General features: G+C 39.9%; 1 protein-coding gene and 1 non-coding gene across 2 annotated transcripts in view; one reads left to right on the forward strand and one right to left on the reverse strand.

The window, feature by feature from the left end:
• CCDC36 (coiled-coil domain containing 36) overlaps window positions 1-21,239 on the forward strand; it is a 44,156-nt gene that overhangs the window by 4,189 nt on the left and 18,728 nt on the right. The window contains exons 2-4 of the mRNA XM_029919113.1: window positions 11,432-11,505; window positions 16,449-16,620; window positions 18,163-18,326. Coding sequence (XP_029774973.1) covers window positions 11,450-11,505; window positions 16,449-16,620; window positions 18,163-18,326 — 392 coding nt within the window. The 5' untranslated portion in view covers window positions 11,432-11,449. The remainder of the gene's footprint in view (window positions 1-11,431; window positions 11,506-16,448; window positions 16,621-18,162; window positions 18,327-21,239) is intronic.
• LOC115275553 lies at window positions 19,597-19,700 on the reverse strand. Its single transcript, XR_003901623.1, has one exon. It is a non-coding gene; the product is annotated as a U6 spliceosomal RNA (small nuclear RNA).

Below are 21,239 nucleotides of genomic sequence, written 5' to 3' on the forward strand. Positions count from 1 at the left end.
CAGTCTGAATCTTTTACCAACAGGGCAATAAGAAACTTACTTGAATTCACAAAGCTATATCTTAAAAATGGTGAGTCAAAAAGCCAAATGTAGAAAAATGCACAAATTATACCATTTATAAAATGATTCAATCATGTAAAACAATGCTATATATTGTTTATGGATACAAACATGAACTAAAGTACAAAACATGCATAGAAATGATAAAGCATCAAATTCAGGATAGAAGATAGATGAGATCATGACCTGAGCTGAAGTCAGACGCTCAACTCATTGAGCCACCCAGGGGCCCCTATTATATATATATATTTTTTTTTTTAAGTAGACTTTTTAGAGCAATTTTACATTCACACCAATATTCAGTTGAAGGTACAGAGATTTCTCATATACCTCCTGCCCCACACATGCATAACCTCTCCTATTATCAATATCTCCCACCTGAATAGCACACTTGTGGTAATTGCTGAACCTAAATTGACATGTCATTATCCCCCAAAGTCCATAGTTCACTCTTGGAGTTGTATATTCTATGGGTTTGGACAATGTATACTGAAATTACACATATGCACCATTAAAGTATTATACAGAATAGATTTATGCTCCTAAAAATCCTCTGTGCTCCACCTATTCATCCCTACAACCCCCTAACCCATGGCAACCACTGATCTTTTTACTGTCTCCATAATTTTGCCTTTTCCATAATGTCAAATGGTTGGAATCCTACAGTATGTAGACTTTTCAGATTGGCTTCTTTTACTTAATAAGACATATTTAAGTTTCCTCTATGTCTTTGCCTAACTTGATAGCTCATTTCTTTTTAGTGCTTAATAACATTCCACTGTCTGGATGTACCACAGTTTGTTTATTCATTCACTTACTGAAAATGACATCTTGCTTACTTTTAAGGTTTTGCAATCATGAAATAAAGCTGCTATAAATATCCATGTGCAGGTTTTTGTGTGGACATAAGTTTCCAAGTCCTTTGGGTAAATACCAAAGAGCATGATTGCTGGATCATATAATAAGACTATGTTTTAGTTTTGTAAGAAACTGCCAAAAAATCTTACAAGGTAGTTGTACTATTTAGCATTTCCATTAGTGATGAGAGTTTCTGTTGCTCCACACCCTCACCTGCATTTTGTGTTATCCATGTTTTGGATATATATATATATATATAGTATTAGCTCTTTTTTTTTTTTTTAAGTTTATTTATTTTGAGAGAGAGAGCATGAGCAGGGGAGGGGCAGAGAGAAAGAAAGAATTCCAAGCAGATTCCACAATGCCAGCATGAAGCCCAATTTGGGGCTAGAACTCGTGAACCATGAGATCATGGCCGAGCCGATATAAAATCAAGCGTCTGGGGCACCTGGGTGGCTCAGTCGGTTAAGCCTCAGACTTCAGCTCAGGTCAGATCCCACGTTCGTGGGTTCGAGCCCCACGTCGGGCTCTGTGCTGACAGCTAGCTCAGAGCCTGGAGCCTGCTTCCGGTTCTGTGTCTCCTTCTCTCTCTGCCCCTTCCCCTCTCATGCTCTATCTCTCTCTGTATCAAAAATAAATAAAACATTTAAAAAAATTTTAAAAAATAAAATAAAATCAAGTGTCTGATCACTTAACTGACTGAGCCAAGCAGGCACCCCTCATTATTGCTTTAATGTACACTTCCCTAGTGATATATAATATTGCACATCTTTTCATATGCTTATTTGCCATCTATATATCTTTTTTGTGTGCAACATGTTAGATCTTTGGCCCATTTTTAAATTGGGTTGTATTCTTATTGTTGAGCTTTAAGGGTTCTTTATATATATATATATTTTTTAATTTTTTAAATGTTTTTTATTTATTTTTTTGATAGAAAGAGACAGTGCGAGTAGGGGAGGGTCAGAGAGAGAGGGAGATACAGAACCTGAAGCAGGCTCCAGGCTCTGAGCTAGCTGTCAGCACATAGCTTGACTCGGGGCTCGAACCCATGAACTGTGAGATCATGACCTGAGCCGAAGCCGGATGCTTAACCAACTGAACCACTCATGCGCCCCTTCTTTATATGTTTTGGATAACAGTCTTTTATCAGATGTCTTGAATCCACACACTTAATTATAATCAGGGTTCCCCCCCCATTACAACAACTAAAACTGCTCCTGTCAAGGTCGCCCATAATTAATTTTTACTCTTCATTTTCCTTCACCCATCAGGAGCATCTGACATTGATGAAGTAGGCAGTTAGACAAGAGCTTGAGGTTAGAACTGTGATAAAAAGGTGACATCTTAGAAGTCTGAGGGCACAACAGCCTAACTTTCTGGCTTTTAAAATCATAGTCTTGGGGTGCCTGGGTGGCTCAGTTGGTTAGGCTCTGACTTCAGCTCAAGTCATGATCTCGCATTTGTGGATTGGAGCCCCGCATGCGGCTCTGTGCTGACAGCTCAGAGCCTGGAGCCTGCTTCAGATTCTGTGTCTCCTTCTCTCTCTGTCTCAAAATAAATAAATAAATAAGTAAATAAATAAATAATTAAAAAATAAAAAAAATTTAAAAATAATAAAATCATAGTCTTATGGCTTCCAAAACCCAGGGGCTGGCAGATCAAGAGCCATGGGTACAAAACGCACACTTTCACTTGAACCTCTGCTCCAGAGTGACTCCCTAGTTCATTATAATATATTCACATTGTGGGTTTCACACCCCTAACCCCTGTGGAGCAAGATGGCCAAGACAATTCCAGTAAGAACCTTTTAGGGCCAAAAATTCCCCCTCCAACCGGTGGGAATCTTCCCTCCTCAGTCAGAGATGGCCCTACTATGACCCATAAACTATGCAAACATAAAAAGAAAAGACACCCATCTTAAAGACAGTTGCCATCTCTGGGCCTGCCCACTCTCCCATCTTAATAAACTTAATAAACTGCTTTGTGCTTGCTACTTTTCCTTCTGGCTGTCCTTATTCCAGTGGGGATCCTTATGTAAATCTTTCCTGGGGAATCCAAGAACCAAGCCTTCCAAAGAAACCTTCATTCTCCCACTCTAACCACATACCTGGTCTCCTCCTCATCTTTGAAGGATTGGTCCAGGAGGTTTCCACAGCACCTCATTCTCCTGGTGCCCCTCCCCTGTCCCTGACCACACCTGCTTTGGGTCCTTTGCTGTTTTTTCCTTATCTAGGCCTCTAAAGTGTGTGTCCTGGGGCTCAATACAATGTTTTCCATCCATGCAACTTTATTGGTGAACTCTATTTCACGACTTTAAAGGCCATCTATAACCATTAGAGGCAGAGTTACATGGACCCCCTCCTCCCTACACCCTTTTCCCCTGCCCTCTCTGCCTTCAGGCTGCCCCAGTACCTAGCAGGCCAGGTACCTTGGACTATTTCTTGCTTTTCTTTCCCCAACAGGCCAGGCCCCCAGGTCTGTGCTCCCTTTTTCTCCATAATATTTTATTGTCAAATTGTTTTCCATACAACACCCAGTGCTCTTCCCCTTAAGTACCCTCCACCATCACCACCACCTCTTTTCCCCCCTCCCCCTTCCCCTTCAACTCTCAGTTCATTCTCAGCATTCAATAGTCTCTCAAGTTTTGTATCCCTCTCTCTCCCCAACTCTCTCTCCCTCCTCCGCTCCCCCTGGTTCTCCATTAGGTCTCTCTTGTTTTCCTGCTAGACCTATGCGTGCAAACATATGGTTTCTGTCCTTCTCTGCCTGCCTTCGCTCAGCATGACATCCTCAAGGTCCATCCACTTTCCTACAAAGGGCCATATGTCATTCCCTCTCATTGCCATGTAGTACTCCATCGTGAATATATACCACATCTTCTTGATCCATTCGTCAGGTGATGGACATTTAGGCTCCTTCCATGTTTTGGCTATTGTGCTCCCTTTTGACCATAGCTCCTCTCTTCCCGGCGGCTCCCGCTACTCAGCTCTTGTTAGGCCCACTTGGGCCGGAGGCATGTCCTAGCTGAGGGGTACACAGTCCTCTCCACATGCTGCGAAGTGTGTGTCAGGGAACTCCTGAGCAGTCTGCCTTGCTGAAGGGATGCTGAGTGAGGTGTGGGTGACAGCAGGTGTAACAGTGGAGACGCGCAGGTACATCTTGAGAGGTAACCGAGGGACAGATAGGCCCTGCAGCGGTACTGGCCACTAGGTAGGCCGCCTGGCCTGGCTAAAAACCAAACCGATAAAACCGTTAAAACCATTAATCCTGCGTGGCGGGGGGCGGGCCCAGGAGGCAGGACTTAATCCCTATTGGTCAGATCGGGCCCGTGGGCGGGACCACGCATGCTCAGACAACCTCAGCGGGACTAAGTGGTCTTGAGGTAAAATCCGAGACGCCCCAAGTGAGGCGCGTGAGCTGTCCCTCAGAGGTGGAGGCGGGAGGGGTTTGGCCAAGGAGGGCTGGGGATGTGGAGGGTTGGGAGGGATGGGGTGAAGGTGGGGTGGTTGGGGAGCCCTATGGGGCCTTGCCTAGGTTCGAGATTTCTGGGGACGTCGAGGAGTTTCTCGGGACGCTGGCTTGTCCAATTTGATCCTTGTCCCGGAATTCCTAGCAATTTATTCTTTGTGACGGAAGACTGCTCTGGCTCTTCAAGGAGACTTTCTGTGCTCATCTTTGGAGAGTTGTTTTTGTCAGATTTCCGGGTGTCCACAGCCTCTCATCCCGAGTCCGAGTCCGGGATTAGGAGACGCAAGGAAGAGAATCGGGCCAGAAAGTCACATTGAACAGGAACCCGGGGAATCTGACTGGCATTTGCTTTATAACTATACAATATGCCTTGGAGGCCTTCGGAAAGGACCTCTGAATGATTTAGTCTAGGAGTCCAGAGTGTGTCTCCTGTTGAAAAGAGACTGAAGATGAGAGCAAACGGCCATTAAGGGGTTTAGGAGGGCCTGGTTGAGGCCCAAGAGGCCACAAAGTCTGAGGGAGAGAACTGGTTTTTTTTTGTTTTTTTTTTCTGTGACCTAGTGGAAGAGCCAGAAGAGCACATGGAGGACCTCACACTGTGGCCTCAGGAGTCTCAGTGTTGAAGACGGGGTCAGGTGGTGGGGATGGTGTGCTTCCCCTTAGGGCATTCTCAGTGCACATGTTCCTTGCCAAGCCCTTCCTAGGGAGACAGTCCTATTCCTTGCATGCACTTAAACCTTTCTTTTACTTTTATGCTTCCTCTAATACGATTGGGGATGAGAGGGAGAGAGAAGCCTGCCTTTAGAAGTTTGTAATGTGTGCATTTCAGTTTTCATTTACCTAGTGTCCTGCCTAAAAATGACTACATCTTCATTACTAGTGTGCTAGCATCTACAAGGATAGGTTTAGGCAGATGGGATTTCTGCCCTCCGGGAATTTAAAAGCCTATAATAGGTAGCATCGTGACAAGTAAGTGCATAGAGAATAGATAAACCTGAGGCTCAGCACTTCAAGCCCCATGAGGTCCTTAGACATAGGCAAAGGTGCAGCCATGGGATTTTCTTCAACATTTAAGAAACCTCTTAGGAGTCAGTTAAGTCTGGAACCCAGAGCGTACCTATTCTAAACCCCAAGCCACATACTGCATAAATTATTCTCCTTTCTCAGCACAAACAGAAATGGAAGATAAAAGAGGCTTTATCATCTAGATGTAGTAATAACGGTCTTGTAGTGATGTGTATGTGTCTAGATTCTAAATCAAGACTCTAGAAGGAAGAATTTCCGAAATGTGGATGAGAGGAAAAAAACTCAGACTTGTCAAAGAAATAAGTAAACATAAGAGTCAGGAATCCTACATTTACCTCAGTTCTTCCTCTTTATTAAAATATGTAATAAGTCTATGCTGACCCAGCAATTTGAAATGTAATAATTGAAAACAAATAATAATGTATTTTTAAATTGGTGGATACTTGAACGTTTTATTCTATTGTCCTAATTTAGTTCTCATTAAAAAAAACACCTCAACAGTAAATATTTTCTGGGCACCTTTTATGTGCCAGGCACAATTTCTAGAGTTTGAGGCTATAGCAGTGAACAGAACACATAGAAATTCTTATCCTCAAAGAGCTTAACATTACATTCTTGTAGGCTTGGGTGTATATGCTGAGACAGACAAAACAAGATACATTGAAAAAGTGTGTAGCGTATTAGAATAATGGTATGCTGTGGAGAAAAAGCAGAGGAGAAACATTGATTATTGAGGTGCTCCAGTTTGAGCAGTTTGAGAGAACCCCTGCATGTGGTTTGGCCTATTATGCTGATAATCTGAAGGAAGAGTGAACCAAATGGAGAAAACCACATGGGAAAGGGGTCTGAAGCTGGTTGTGTACCCCCCAGCAAGGGAGAGCAGCAGTGAGAAGCCCCATAAGAAGTGTGGAATGGAGTGTAGAAAGGAAAAAAAACAAGGCTAAGGGGAGACTGCAGAGGCACCAGAGACAGTCATGGGAATTCTGGCTTGTATTAGAGTAGGGTAGGAGCAGTGGAGAGTTTGAACAAAGGGATAACATGATCTGACTTAAGGTTAGAGGAACTCTGAATCTAAAGTTGTCAGATTTAACAAATAAAAATGCAGGACACCAAGTTAAATGTAATTTCAGGTGAATGATATTTTTTTAGTATAAGTGTGTCCTGTGTAATATTTAGGAAGTTCAAATTTAACTGGGCATCCTATATTTTATCTGGTAAACCTATAAAGGAAGGAATGAAAAGTGAACAGACTGTGGACATGTTAAAAGGAATTAATCATAGTATTTGCTGACAGATTGGAGAAGAGAGTCAAAGAGGACTCTTAGATTTTGGCCTGAGAAACTAGAAAGATCGAGTTGCTATTAACTGGAATGGAAAGACTGTAGGTGGAGAATATTTTGGGGGAAAAAATGATGATCTTGGTTTTGGACAAGTTTGTTTGAGGTGCTAATTAGTCACCCAAGTAATGATGTCAGGCCCGCACTTGAATGTAGGAGTCTGAAGTTCAGGAGAGGGGTCTAGGCTGGAGGTAACATCGTTGGGTGTTGTCAGCTAATACAGGCATTTAGCCATTCACATATTAACTTTTTATTGCAGAAAATTTCAAACATATAAAAGTAGAAATGATTGGATGAATGAATGCAAATGTACCCATCACCTAGCTTCAACAATTATCAACCTGTATCCCTTTTCAAGGCCGTCTAATTCATCTCCATTATTTTAAAGCAAAGCACAAGGTTTGAATAAAATAAAGATTATTTTATTCATTTAAAATTTATGTATGTATAAAAGATAAGGACTCTGTTTTTATCATAACCACAATATCATCACCACACTTAAAATAACAATTTCTTAATATCATTAAGTAGCTAGTCAATGTTTAAATTTTCTTAATTGCTTTCTGATAATTCAGGATCCAAACAAATTGCATTTGGTTGGTGTGGTTCATAAATCTCTTTTAATTTATAGTCTCCCACATCTCTTTTTTTTCTTGCCTCTTATGCTTTAAAAGAATATGATCATTTATTTTTTTCTTTTATAATTTATTAAGAATATGATAATTTAAACTGTAGAATTAACCACTCTGGTTTTGCTGATTGCATTCTACTTGTTCTGTTTAACCACTGTATTTTCTGTATACTGGTCCTTGCATCTAGAAGGTTAATTAGATTAAGGTTCAATATTTTTGGCAAGTATACTTACTTCTTTGGTAATGCTTGGCACCTCCTGTTAAACCTCATCAAGAGGCTCTTACTAGGGCTGGTGTCTATCTTTGTGAATAAAAGACCAATTGAGAGGTTTAGGTGTTTTTAGCCTGATCTATTCATTATAAAATTTCCCATCAGCCTTTCACCTCATGGTTTAAACAGTCATTTGTGATCATTGCCTAGATCCATTATTTTCACTGGACCTCCAAAATGGTAATAATCTAATTGTACCACCCATTCTGTGTTTATTAGTTGGAATACTTCTATAAAGAAGAACTTTCTCACATCTATATGTTGGTTACTTCAAGGTGCATATATTCTAGAAAGGTAAGATAAATAATTCTTTTGTCTACCCTACCAGCTTTCAAAATAATAAGTTGGTTGCCTATCCTCCAAAGTGACTTATGAGGGTTTTAAAAAATATATAAATTTAACAGAGGAAGCCCTTAAAGTTAGCTTTCCAGTAATCTTTGGCCCTGGTAGTCTTTGATAACTTCCTTGTTCTCTGAGACAAGATGTCCCAGACTCAAGTTGTATATTTTCTACCCCAGACCTGGTTCATTTTGGTGATGAATGGTATTTCAAGACCAAAAGCTGAGTACTAGGGTTGTACATCAAGAATTACTAATAATTTTCTATTTATTTCAGACCTATGATTGTAGGGTATTTGCTTAATTTTACATTGTATTTCTATCTCTTTTCTCATACACTGAAAATTTTTGTTCCTGATGATGTTATTATTGATTTGTTGTATTCTGATAGATATTACATGTACATATGTATGTATATTACATGTATGTGTATATACATGTATATTAACATTTGTATATATTTTTTTTACTAACTATGATTATTGAACAAATACACAGATTTATTTGCTGTTCATTTTGTCCTTAGGCTATACATCATTAGAAATGTGGTATCAAATGATCATATTTTAGAGGCACAGGAAATAGACCCTCCATGTGGGGCTCAATAACCAGCTTGTATGTTCCATTTTGCTCCTTTGTAGAAATGGCTTTGTTTTTCCCATTTAATTTTGTTTTGTAACTATGTGATTATATATACTTACAGAACTTACATTATTCTAAAACTGCTACAGTTGGAGGAGTCTAGCTTTAGTTTCTAGCCTCTCCACCCTATTTCTACTCTCCAAGGTAAACATTTTTGTTGGTTTCAGTTTATCTATTTTTCTTCTCTCTCTCTTCCTCTTTGCCTTTTTTCTTTCCTTAAAAAAATAAGCACATGCTATGTGTGTATATTTATTTATATTCATGTTCTCAACATTTTTTGGATGAAATATTGTATACCACATAAACTGTTCTTTACTTTGCCTTGTGTGCGTGGATATGGTTAGCAATATATTTTGGAGGTCACTCCCAGAGTATATGAAGTATATCTTATATAAGAGTATATATTCCTTTTAACAGTTCCATAAAACTGCATTGTCTGAATATACCATGGTTTGTTAAATGGACATTGGGTTTTTTGTGGTCTTGCTATTATGGTATTGTATTGAAGAGCCATGTGTATATATAATTTTCTGTTTCTGCCAAAGTATTATTACTGTAGATCCCAATCCTTAAAAGTAGGATTGCTGGATTAAACAGTAAATACATTTGTAAATGTTCTAGGTAGTGCCAGATTCTCCTCCATAGAGACCTTCCCAACAGAAGTGCATGAAAGTGCCTCTTTCCTCCCAGCCTCAGTAACAGAGTACATTATTATACTTGCATTTTTACCACCTTTATAGAAAAGAAAATAATCTCTATGATTAACCTTTTTTTAATGTTTATTTATTTTTGAGAGAGAGAGAGAGAGAGAGTGCACAAGCATGCAGGGGAGGGGCTGAGAAAGGAAGACAGGCTCCTGAGCTGTCAGCACAGAGCCTGACGGGGGGCTCGAACCCACAAACCATGAGATCATGACATGAGCTGAAGTCGGCCACTTAACCACCTAAGCCATCCAGACCCCCAAAATCTGAATGATTTTAATTTGCATTTCTTTTTTTTGTTTGTTCTTTATTTTTATTTTTGAGAGACAGATAGATCCAGCACGAGCAGGGGAAGGTCAGAGAGAGAGGGAGACATAGAATCCAAAGCAGGCTCCAGGCTCTGAGCTAGCTGTCAGCACAGAGCCCGACGCAGGGCTTGAACCCATAAACTGTGAGATCATGATCTGAGCCAAAGTTGGACACTCAACGGACTGAGCCAGCCAGGCACCCCAATTTGCATCTCTTTTAATGCGAGGTTGCCCATTTATGTGTGTGTGTGTGTGTGTGTGTGTGTGTGTGTGTGTGTGCACGTGCGCGTACGCCTTTGTATTTCGTTTTCTGTGAACTGTTGGCTCATATTTCTTGACCATATTCTGTAAGACTTTTATTTGAAACAAAATGTTCTTTTTAAAAACTTTATGTAGGCAAGGGTAGCTGGGTGGCTCAGTTAGTTAAGCGTCTGACTTTGGTTCAGGTCATGATCTCACGGTTCATGAGTTTGAGCCCCCCAACAGGCTCTGTGCCGACATCTAGGAGCCTGGAATCTGCTTCAGATTCTGTGTCTCCTTTTCTCTCTACCCCTCCCCTACTCGCTCTCTGTCTCTCAAAAATGAATAAACAATAAAAAAAATTTTAATAATAAATTTTAAAAAATCAAAATTTTATGTAATCCAATTTGTTGGTGTTTTCTCTTATCAATTCTGCATTTTGATCCAAAGTTTTCCCCACTTCTAGGCAATACAGGAATTTATCAGCTTTCTGAAACTCCAGTGCTTTTATGATCTCATTTTTATATTATCTCTGATCCATTTGGATATTTTGTAGTGTATGGTCAAAAGGTTAGATCCAATCTTAATCTTTTCTCATATAGCTATCCAGTTATCTCAACTCTATGTCTTTTTTTTTAACTTTCTATATTTATTTTCAGAGAGAGAGAAGAGAGGGGGATAGAGAGAGTCCCAAGAGGCTCCTTGCTGTTAGTGCACAGCCTGACACGGGCCTGAATCCCACAAACTGTGAGATCATGACCTGAGCTGAAATCAAGAGTTGGGTGCTTAACTGACTGAGCCACCCAAGTGCCCCTAAAGATTTTTTTAATGTTTTAATGTGTATTCATTAAAATTTTTTTAATGTTTGTTTATTTTTGAGAGAGAGAGAGGGAGAGAGGGAGACAGTGTGCAAGCAGGGAAGGGGCAGAAAGAGGGAGACACAGAATCTAAAGCAGTCTTCAAGCTTTGAGCTGTCAGCACAGAGCCTGATGTGGGGCTTGAATCCACAGACTGTGAGATCATGACCTGAGCTGAAATTGGATGCTTAAACAACTGAGCCATCAGGCACCCCATAATGTTTATTCATTTTTGATAGAGACAGAGTGTGAGTGGGGGAGGGGCAGACAGAGACAGAAACACAGAATCTGATGCAGGCTCCATCCAGGCTCTGAGCTAGTCAGCACAGAGCCTAACTCAGGGCTCGAACCCACGAACCATGAAATCATGACCTGAGCTGAAGTCAGATGCTTAACCGACTGAGCCACTCAGGTACCCCCTAAAGATTTTATTTTTAAGTAATTCTCCACCCAGGGTAGGGGTTGAACTCACAACCCTGAGGTCAAGAGTCAAACATTCCACCAACTAAGCTAGCCAGGTGCCCCCAAAATACCTCTTTCTGACACATAGTTAATGGGAATTTTCACCAATTGGATGGGAATATAGTTGCTGAAATGTCCTTATCTGTATATAATAGTCACCAGTGAAGTCATCTTTAGGGGTAAGTTATACTTTCTTAACCTTTTAAATTAATATTCCTCTCTTTTTAGTAGGGCTAACCATAAGAAATGAATTTTAATGTCTGGAATATCAAAGAGATGCTCAGTATTCCTTCAGGTTCTGGGTAAGTATTCTGGTTATATACTCTGACACTTAATGAAGGTCTTATAGTTGTATTGGTTTCATTGAAAAAGGCTCCCTTTCCTGTTAATTTATTAGTAATAGTGTTACTTCATATAGCTTTCCCCCTTCTTTTCCCTTCACTGCTATACTCTCCCATACTTATCTTTTTTTCCTTTTGCCTATTTTCTTTTCTTTTTAAAGTAGGTTTCATACCCATCATGGAGCCCAGTTCAGGATTTGAACTCATAACCCTGAGATCAAGACCTGAGCTGAGATTCAGAGTTAGACGCTTAACTGACTGAGCCCAGGCGCCCCTCCTCTTGCCTATGTTCTGATGATAAAAGCAATGTCAACTTAGCTGTGTGTGTTAATTGAGCAGTGGCTCTGTGTCCAGAACTGGGCCTTGGGAATACGAGGCCTCTGAGAATTAGAAATGGCCTAACCTCTAGAAACTCTCCTCAGTTGGAGCGGTGTTTTGAAACAGCAAGGAGCAAAATCAAGACAGTTGTTAGATAGGTGTTCATTTGTGTGGTACCATCTGTAGGGACTGTGGTTAAGAGCTACCCAAGCTGTTGACAAGGTTCACTGAGATACTGCTTCTTCTACTACTCCACTGAGGTTCCTTCATTGGTGTCGATCCGCTGTGCAGTGGGCCTGCCATTGTTAACTTGGTGGATGTGCCCCAGAAATAGTATAGATTTAAGGGATTTCTAATTGCTTTTGGTGTGCTTTTATTTTGGGTAGTTTCTTTTCTTCCTAATACTTACCTGAAGATAGTTATTAATTCAGCAAAAACCTAGAGCATTGTGCTCTTTATTTCTCAAAGAGAAAATAAAATGCTTTCAGTTGATACAGAGTAGAGAAAATCTATCTTTGTTTAATTCCAGATCATAGCTTTTAGCTGTAAATCCTACGTGATTTCTGTAAGCTCACAGTTTTTTGTTTTTTGTTTTTATCTAGCACAGCTAATTATTCTCTTTAACCTAAGAAGGGAGTCACAGAGAGCTATTTAAGCTATTTTGAGCAATGATTATGCAACCCACATTATAATATATGTGTGCAGCCCATTACATTAGCTAATCTTAGAAAATAGTTCTATGAGTGAAAATAATTGCTCTTTCCTGTGCTGAATTATTAGAGTTTCTTTTTGCCTTGCATTAATGTATGATTGTCCCTTTGGCTTGCAATATGCACTTATATGCTATGTAATTACTTTAATTTAGCTTTTTTAAAAGGAATGATTTGTGTTTGTGTGTTTTAATGAAAAGCATTTTTTTTTAGGTTACATAGTAGCATTGAGTAACCCAAATTGGTGTTGAGATCTTTCTTTTTTTTTTAATGTTTATTTATTTATTTTGAGAGGGAGAGAGATAGAACACATGCGCATGTGTACAAGCAGGGTATGGGCATAAAGAGAGGGAGAGAGAGAATCCCAAGCAGACTCTGGGCTGCCAGTACAGAGCTGGTCATGGGGCATGATCCCACAAACCGTGAGGTTATGACCTGAGCTGAAATCATGAGTTGGTTACTCAACTGACTGCGCCACCCGGGTACCCCCATATGTGAGGTTTAAATGTAAATATCTATGGGAAGCAAGATGGAGGTCCAAAGCTGGAAGTACTTAAAGCAAGCAAGAATAAAACACTAAAGGTGTGAAAGAGAACACCACCTTGTTTCATAAACAGTTTTTAATGGATCCTCCTATGCACAAATCTGAGTTGATCATATTCTTCAATGTGGATGAGGCTTATATTAGTCTGCTGGGCTGCCATAACTAAGTATCCTAAACTGGATGATTTCAACAGTAGAAGTTTATTTCCTCAGTTCTGGAGATTGGTAATCTTAGAACTGTATGCCAGCCAGATCATTTCTTATGAGGGCTCCTTTCATGGTTTACAGACAACTGTCTTCTCTCTGTGTCCTTACACGGAGGAGAAAGAGAGAAGGCAGTGGGGTCTGAGTGGCTCAGTTAGTCAAGCGTTCAATTCTTGGTTTCGGTTTTGTAAGTTCTAGGTTCTATCCCTGCCTTGGGCTCTGCACTGTCAGTGGGATTGGGATTCTCTCTCTCTGCCCCTCCCCTGCTCTGTCTCTTTCTCTCTCAAAATAAATAAATAAATAAATAAACAAACAAACAAACAAACATATAAACTTAAAAAAAAAGAGGGGTGCCTCGGTGGCTCAGTCAGTTACATGTCCAACTTTGGCTCAGGTCATGATCTCACAGTTCATGGGTTCGAGCCCTGCATCATGCTCTGCTGGTAGCTTGGAGCCTGGAGCCTCCTTCATATTCTGTGTCTCCTCTGTCTGCCCCTTCCAGGCTCGTGCTCTGTCTCTGTCTCTCAAAAATAAATGAACATTAAAAAAATTTTTTTGAAAAGAGAGAGAGAGGAAACTTTGGTGTCTCTTATTGTAAGACCTTAATCTCATTGTGAAAGCCTGCCCTCATGACCTTGTCTAACCCTAATTACCTCCCCAAAACCCCATTTCCAAATACTATCACCCTAAGAATTAGAGCTTCAACAAAATAATTTTGGGGGAGACACAGCATTCAGTCCCTAACTAAGCTGTCTTGTGTTTTTTCTATTATGATTCCTACTCTCCCTCTAATCCTGGTCCCTTTCTTCCCTGCAGGTATACTCTAGGAGAGTTAATGAGAGTTCTAATTCACCTTCTATACACTCAGTTACATAATTGCTTAGTGTGCTATGATGTAGATTCCCTTAGTGATTAACAGATTCAACTTTTTATTTTGTTTATTTATTTATTTACTTATTTATTTATTTATTTACTTTGAGAGAAAGTAAGAGAGAGAGAGAGAGGGAATGAATCCTAAGTAGACTGTGCACTGTCAGCACGGAGCACAACATGAGGCTTGAACTCACAAACTGCAAAATCATGACCTGAGTGGAAATCAAAAATCGGATACTTAACCAACTGAGTCCCCCAGGAGCCCCAATAGATTTACTTTTGTTTTTTAAATTTTTTAATGTTCATTCATTTTTTGAGAGAGAGAGAGAGAGACAGTGCATGAGTTGGGGAGGAACACAGAGAGAGGTAGACACAGAATCTGAAGACAGGCTCTAGGCTCTGAGCTGTCAGCACAGAGCCTGATGCAGGGCTCAAACTCATGAACCACAAGATCATGACCTGAGCAGAAGTCAGATGTTTAATTGACTGAGCCAGATAATGTTCTTTTAGTCCCTAAAGATTTCAGGAACTTTGATCTCCAAAATGATGTTATACCCACAGTGCTGTTGTACCAGGAATAGTAGTGTCAGTCCTTAATATTTGAATTTCCATCTGATTGTTCTCAAGTTGCTGTAATCAAAATGCCTGATATTCAGAATTTCTTTGTGTTCCTTTATCAATAGTCCTGGCAGTGTGCAGGGGACTAGGAGATCAGACCAAATTATGGCACAAAAACAGACACATGGACCAATGGAATAGAATAGAGAGCCCAGAACTGGAACCACAGTGTATGGCCAATTAATCTTCGACAAAACAGGAAAGAGTATCCAATGGAAAAAAGACAGCCTCTTCAACAGGTGGTCTTGGGAGAGCTGGACAGCAACATGTAGAAGAATGAAATTAGACCACTTTCTTACACCATTCACAAAAATAAACTCAAAATTGATAAAGGACCTGAATGTGAGACAGGAAACCATAAAAACCCTAGAGGAGAAAGCAGGAAGCAGCCTCCTTGACCTCAATTGCAGATATTTCCTCCTCGACACATCTCCAAAGGCAAGAGAATCAAGAACAAAAATGAACTATCGGGACCTCATCAAGACAAAAAACTTCTGCACTGCAAAGGAAACAATCAAAAAAACCTATAGGCAACCAACAGAATGGGAAAAGATAGTGGCAAATGGCATATCAGATAAAGGGCTAGTATCCAATATCTACAGGGAACTTACTAAACTCCATACCTGAAAAACAAATAATCCAGTGAAGAAATGGGCAGAAGATCTGAACAGACACTTTTCCAAAGAGGACATCCACATGGCCAACAGGCACATGAAACGATGCTCAGCATCACTCAGCATCAGGGAAATACAAATCAAAACCACACTGAGATACCACCTTACACCGGTCAGAGTGGCTAAAATGAACAAATCAAGAGACTATTGAATGCTGGCGAGGATGTGGAGAAATGGACACCCTCCTACACTGTTGGTGGGAATTTAAACTGGTGCAGCCACTCTGGAAAACAGTGTGGAGGCTCATCAAAAAACTATCATTAGAACTCCCCTATGACCCAGCAATAGCACTGCTAGAGATTTACTCACAAGATACATAGGAGCACATGCACCCCAATGTTCATAGCGGCACTTTCTACAATAGCCAAAACATGGAAAGAGCCTAAATGTCCATCACCTGATGAATGGATAAAGATGATGTGGTATATATACACAATGGAGTACTATATCGCAATGAGAAAGTCTGGCCATTTGTAGCAAAGTGGATGGACCTCGAGGGTGTCATGCTAAGTGAAATAAGTCAGGCAGAGGACAGATACCACATGTTTGCACTCATAGGTCTGACAGGAGAAACCTAACAGAGGTCCATAGGGAGGGGAAGGCGGAAAGAGAGTTGGGGAGAAAGAGAGACACAAATCATGAGAGACTATTGAATACTGAAAATGAATCGAGGGCTGAAGGGGGAGGGGAGGAGGGAAGAGGGTAATGGTCATGGAGGGGGGGGCACTTGTAAGGAGAAGCACTGGGTGTTATATAGAAACCAATTTGACAATAAACTATTATAAAAATAAATAAATATAAATAAAATAAAATGCTTCCCCAATCTCTATTGAGAACCTTGAAAAAAAAAAAAAGAACAAACTAGTACTCTGCCCAGGATATTCTGAAATGAATAGTTGTGAATTATGATTTCATTTGTTCAAGATGTTTGTGTACTTGCTTTACTTTTCTTGCTTAATTTCAGGACCACTAATTCTTCTAGCTGGAGTAATAATCAGACTGATCACTCCAGTCTCAGTGATTCCCAGTTCCTCTTTGGATCCCAGTTCTGTCCAGAAAGTTCAGAGACTCTGTCAGCACCCTTGGACTTTGTCTACTTGAGACATCCAAAACAGTCACAACAGAATTCTCTGGATGTGAGTCTCATTTCCACAGTTTTTCTGTACACATTTCATAGTCATTATGGAGATAAGCTATAAAGATATAGTCTGTTGGATTGTATTTTAGAATTATACATCTCTAAGGATTACTCTCCTAAATGGATTTGTGCTTGATTGGTGGTAACTCATTTCTCTGATAGTCTTGGGATCAGACTTGGTAATCTGAAATGGAAAAAATATTTATATTTGCAGTTTCTTCTATTACTAAAGCAATATAGAATATTGCCAAAACCTTGACCTCTTAGGGAAAGCCAAATATTGCATGACATTTGCTAAGACATACTATGGTTTGTAAATGTTTCATAAGAAAGAAGAGCTTTAGAAAAGTAGGAATAAAGTAACACAAATTTTATTTTATATAGACATTTTTCCTAAGAACCTTTAGATGCTTTTTAAAATCTACTAGGCTACATTATTTACTTTAAGAAGGACATGAGGATTCTGAGGACTTGGTTAATGAATAAGGGCCAGAATCAAGAATAGAGTCTCTTGAGTCCTTGATTTTTTGAGACCAACCTGTCTACTTTAGTGGGTCAGTAATATTTTTACTTATTTATTTATTTTGACTTAAAACTATATGTAACTTTATATATAGACTTAACCTGCATTAAACAGAGACTCCAGGGATACGATTAAGTCAGTGCTTTAAGATAGTAAGGTATGCTCTCAGATAAGTATTTCAGTACAAAAATTGGCACCCAGTGATGTAAAGGAATAAATGTACTCCCTGAATGTTTCAGAGTAAGTTTTGCCTCAATTGCAGGAAATGGCTCACCACATGCCAGCAGGCCTACTGTCCAGTCCATGTCAAACTTATCAAGTCTAGTTCAACAGTTATTGAGTTAAACCTATTAGTATAAAAACTTTAACATATCTCAGAGACAGCATAAATAATTCAGTTATTGCTTTCAAATTTGTGCAACTTCAAAGTTTATTAATTTATTTTTTTTGAGAGAGAGAAAAGAGAGCAAGTGGAAGAGGGGCAGAGAGAGGGAGGGAGAGAGAGAATCCCAAGTAGGTTCCACACTGTCAGGACAGAGCCTGATGTAGGGCTCGAACTCACAAACTGTGAGATTATAACCTGAGCCGAAATCAAGAGCTGGATGCTTAACCAACTGAGCTACCCAGACACCCCTGTGCAACTGATTTTAAGCCATTATAGCTGATATTTTATTTTTATTTATTATTATTATTTTTTTAAGTAGCCTCTACAACTGACATGGGGCTTGAATTCATGACCCTGAGGGCAAGAGTCAGGTGTGCTACTGACCAAGTTGGCCAGGCACACCAATTAGCTGATATTTTAAATGTCGCTGTGCTGATACAGCGTAAACCTTATTACTAAAAAAAGTTTCTTTAATATGATTTTCTGATATATATGAAATAAAAAGGAAATACATGCCATGTTATTTTTTATTATTATTGTTTACACTTAAATGTGACTATATTATTTAGAAAATAGTGAATGCTATAAATATTTTAATGTATGAAATGCTGTGATTTTTTTTCATTTAACAGAGTGAACCTAGTATTTTCACAAAATACCAGACAAAACCCGAGCTATTTGGAGGAAATACAAATGATAGAGGCTTATTTCCTCTTCCTTTGTCAGCTGGAAAATCAAAGGGCCTCTTGGAACAGTTCGAGGAGAAAAAGAAAAGGGCAAAAGACAAATGTGACAGGTATGCAAACCTTTCAAGTAGATGTGACAGCTCCTCTTTTCTGAAGGAAACAGAAAATGGAATATTAATAATCAAATAATTCTATTTCAGCATGTTAGCACACTTGTGTTTATAACTCAGCTAATAATTACTCTTTATTTGCTTACTTTTCAATGTGACTTGTGGCTGATTTGAATATGGCTGCCACAATTCTGGCCCCTCTGAAAAGAACCTCTTAGAAAAATACATTTTCAAGTAATGTTATGTTTATTCTGTCTAAAATTCTGCCCTTTAATTTGTTATCTTTTCAGATCATCGCAGTTGGGAAATTAGATAAAAGTTGTTTTAGGGTTGGGGTGCCTGGGTGGTATAGTCGGTTTCGCATCTGATTCTTGATTTTGGCTCAGACCACGATATCACTGTTCATGAGTGTTGAGTTCTGCATCAGGCATGGAGCCCACTTGGGATTCTGTCTTTCCGTCTCTCTGCCCCTCCTCTACTTGTTTTTTCTCTCTCTCTCAAAATAAATAAATAAACAAACAAAATTAAGGGGCGCCTGGGTGGCTCAGTTGGTTCAGCATCCAACTTCTGCTCAGGTTATGATCTCGTGCTTTGTGAGTCTGAGCCTCACGACGGGCTCTGTGCTGACAACTCAGACCCTGGAGCCTGCTTCAGATTCTGTATTTCCCTCTCTCTCTGCCCCTCCCCTCACTTGCACTCTGTCTCACTCTGACTCTCAAAAATAAATAAACATTAAAAATAATTTTAATTAAGGGGCGCCTGGGTGGCTCAGTCGGTTAAGCCTCCGACTTCGGCTCAGGTCAGATCTCACATTCGTGGGTTCAAGCCCCGCGTCAGGCTCTGTGCTGACAGCTAGCTCAGAGCCTGGAGCCTGCTTCCGGTTCTGTGTCTCCTTCTCTCTCTGCCCCTCCCCCTCTCATGCTCTGTCTCTCTCTGTATCAAAAGTAAATAAAAACATTAAAAAATTATAAAAAAATAATTTTAATTAAAAAAAGTTGTTTCAGGAGAGCCTGGGTGGCTCAGTTGGTTAAGCATCCAGCTTCCACTCAGGTCACGATCTCAGGTCACGGTTCTGGGTTTGAGCCCTACGTCAGGCTCTGTGCTAAGAGCTAGCTCAGAGCCTGGAACATGCTTCAGATTCTGTATCACTCTCTCTCTCTGAACCCTCCCCTGCTTGCGCCGTCTCTGTCTCTCAAAAATAAATAAACAAACATTAAAAAAAATTTTTTAAGTTGTTTTAGGATCAAGAATATAGCACATGATTTTCTTTTTAAATATGGAATGCTTCGCGAATTTGCCTGTCATCCTTGTTCAGGGGCCATGCTAATCTCTGTATCATTTCAGTTTTAGTATATGTACTGCTAAAGTGAGCATAGCACATGAGTTCTTTAAAAAGCTGATTCAGGCTAGTCAGGCTGGTTTTCTCACTTTGAAATGTTGGTATTTTTTAAAAAGATTTCATTTTTAAGTAATCTCTATACCCAACATGAGGCTCTAACCCACAACCCTGAGATTAAGAGTCACATGTTCCACCAACTAAACCAGCCAGGTGCCCTAAAGTGTTGGTATTTTTTAAGATATACCCTAAATTTTACATATAGTCTTATTTGTTAAGTTTTTTTAATGTTTATTTATTTTTGAGAGAGAGAAAGCACAAGCAGGGGAGGGGCAGAGAGAGGGAGACACAGAATCTGAAGCAGGCTGCAGGCTCTGAGCTGTCAGTGCAGAGTCCCATGCGGGACTAAAACCCACAAACCGTGAGATCATGACCTAAGCTGAAGTCAGATGCTTAACCGAGCACCCTTTATTTTTTAGTTTTTTATTTATTCATTTACCTTAGCAAATACATGAGATAAATTAGGGCTACTATATTAATTTGTAAGTTGAAGTCACTGAGGATATTAACTTGTTCATTTCTTGGTATTAAGTTATCAGGGCAGCATCTTTACATATCATGGAATCATAACTCTCAAGTAGAGGTATACTTTATTATTTCTGTGACAGTGAAGATGTATCACTGTCACCACTAGTACTTTCATGTTGAAAGAGTCAGAATTTCTTAAAGAATTCTTGTTTTTTTTTTAACATTTATTTATTTTTGAGAGACACAGAGAGAGCCTGAGTGGGGGAGGGGCAGAGAGAGGGAGACACAGAATCTGAAGCAGGCTCCAGGCTCTGAGCTGTCAGCACAGAGCCCAATGCGGGGCTTGAACCCATGAACCATGAGATCATGACCTGAGCCAAAGTCAGATGCTTAACTGACTGAGCCACCCAGGCACCCCTCTTAAAGAATTCTTAAACTAAATATCCTTTCTCTTGAATACCTATCTTCTTTTAGTGAGAAGAGTACAATGCTGTATTTGAAGTGTTTGATTCTGTTGGTAAATAAACATTTTCCAGACATTGAGAGACTTCTTTTCCCTAGAAATCCAGGCTCTAGGACCCTAGCAGTTTCTCAGAGGCCCCTTTTGGCTGTGGTAGGGTACTGCAGATGAGAAGGTATTCTCACTTTCTTACTTTTTCAAATGGATCAGTGTTATTTTTTTTTCTCCTCTGGGCATGGGATTATATTTTGTTTGATTAAGATTTCTGCAGCAGGGGCAGGCTGGCTGACTCATTTGGTAGAGCATGTGACCCGTCATACTGGGCTTGTGAGTCTGAGCCCCATGTTGGGCACAGAGATTGCTTTATTTTTTTTTAATTTACTTATTATTATTTTTAAATGTTTATTTATTTTTGAGAGAGAGAGTCCAAGCTGGGAAGGGGCAGGGAGAGAGGGAGACACAAAATCCAAAGCAGGCTCCAGGCTCAACTGTCAGTACAGAGCCCGATGTAGGGCTCGAATTCAGGAACCATGAGGTCACGACTTGAGCTGAAGTCAGATGCTTAACCAACTGAGCCACCCAGGCGCCC

The sequence above is a fragment of the Suricata suricatta genome, chromosome 12 (genome assembly GCF_006229205.1).
Source record: "Suricata suricatta isolate VVHF042 chromosome 12, meerkat_22Aug2017_6uvM2_HiC, whole genome shotgun sequence".
Taxonomy (NCBI): domain Eukaryota; kingdom Metazoa; phylum Chordata; class Mammalia; order Carnivora; family Herpestidae; genus Suricata; species Suricata suricatta.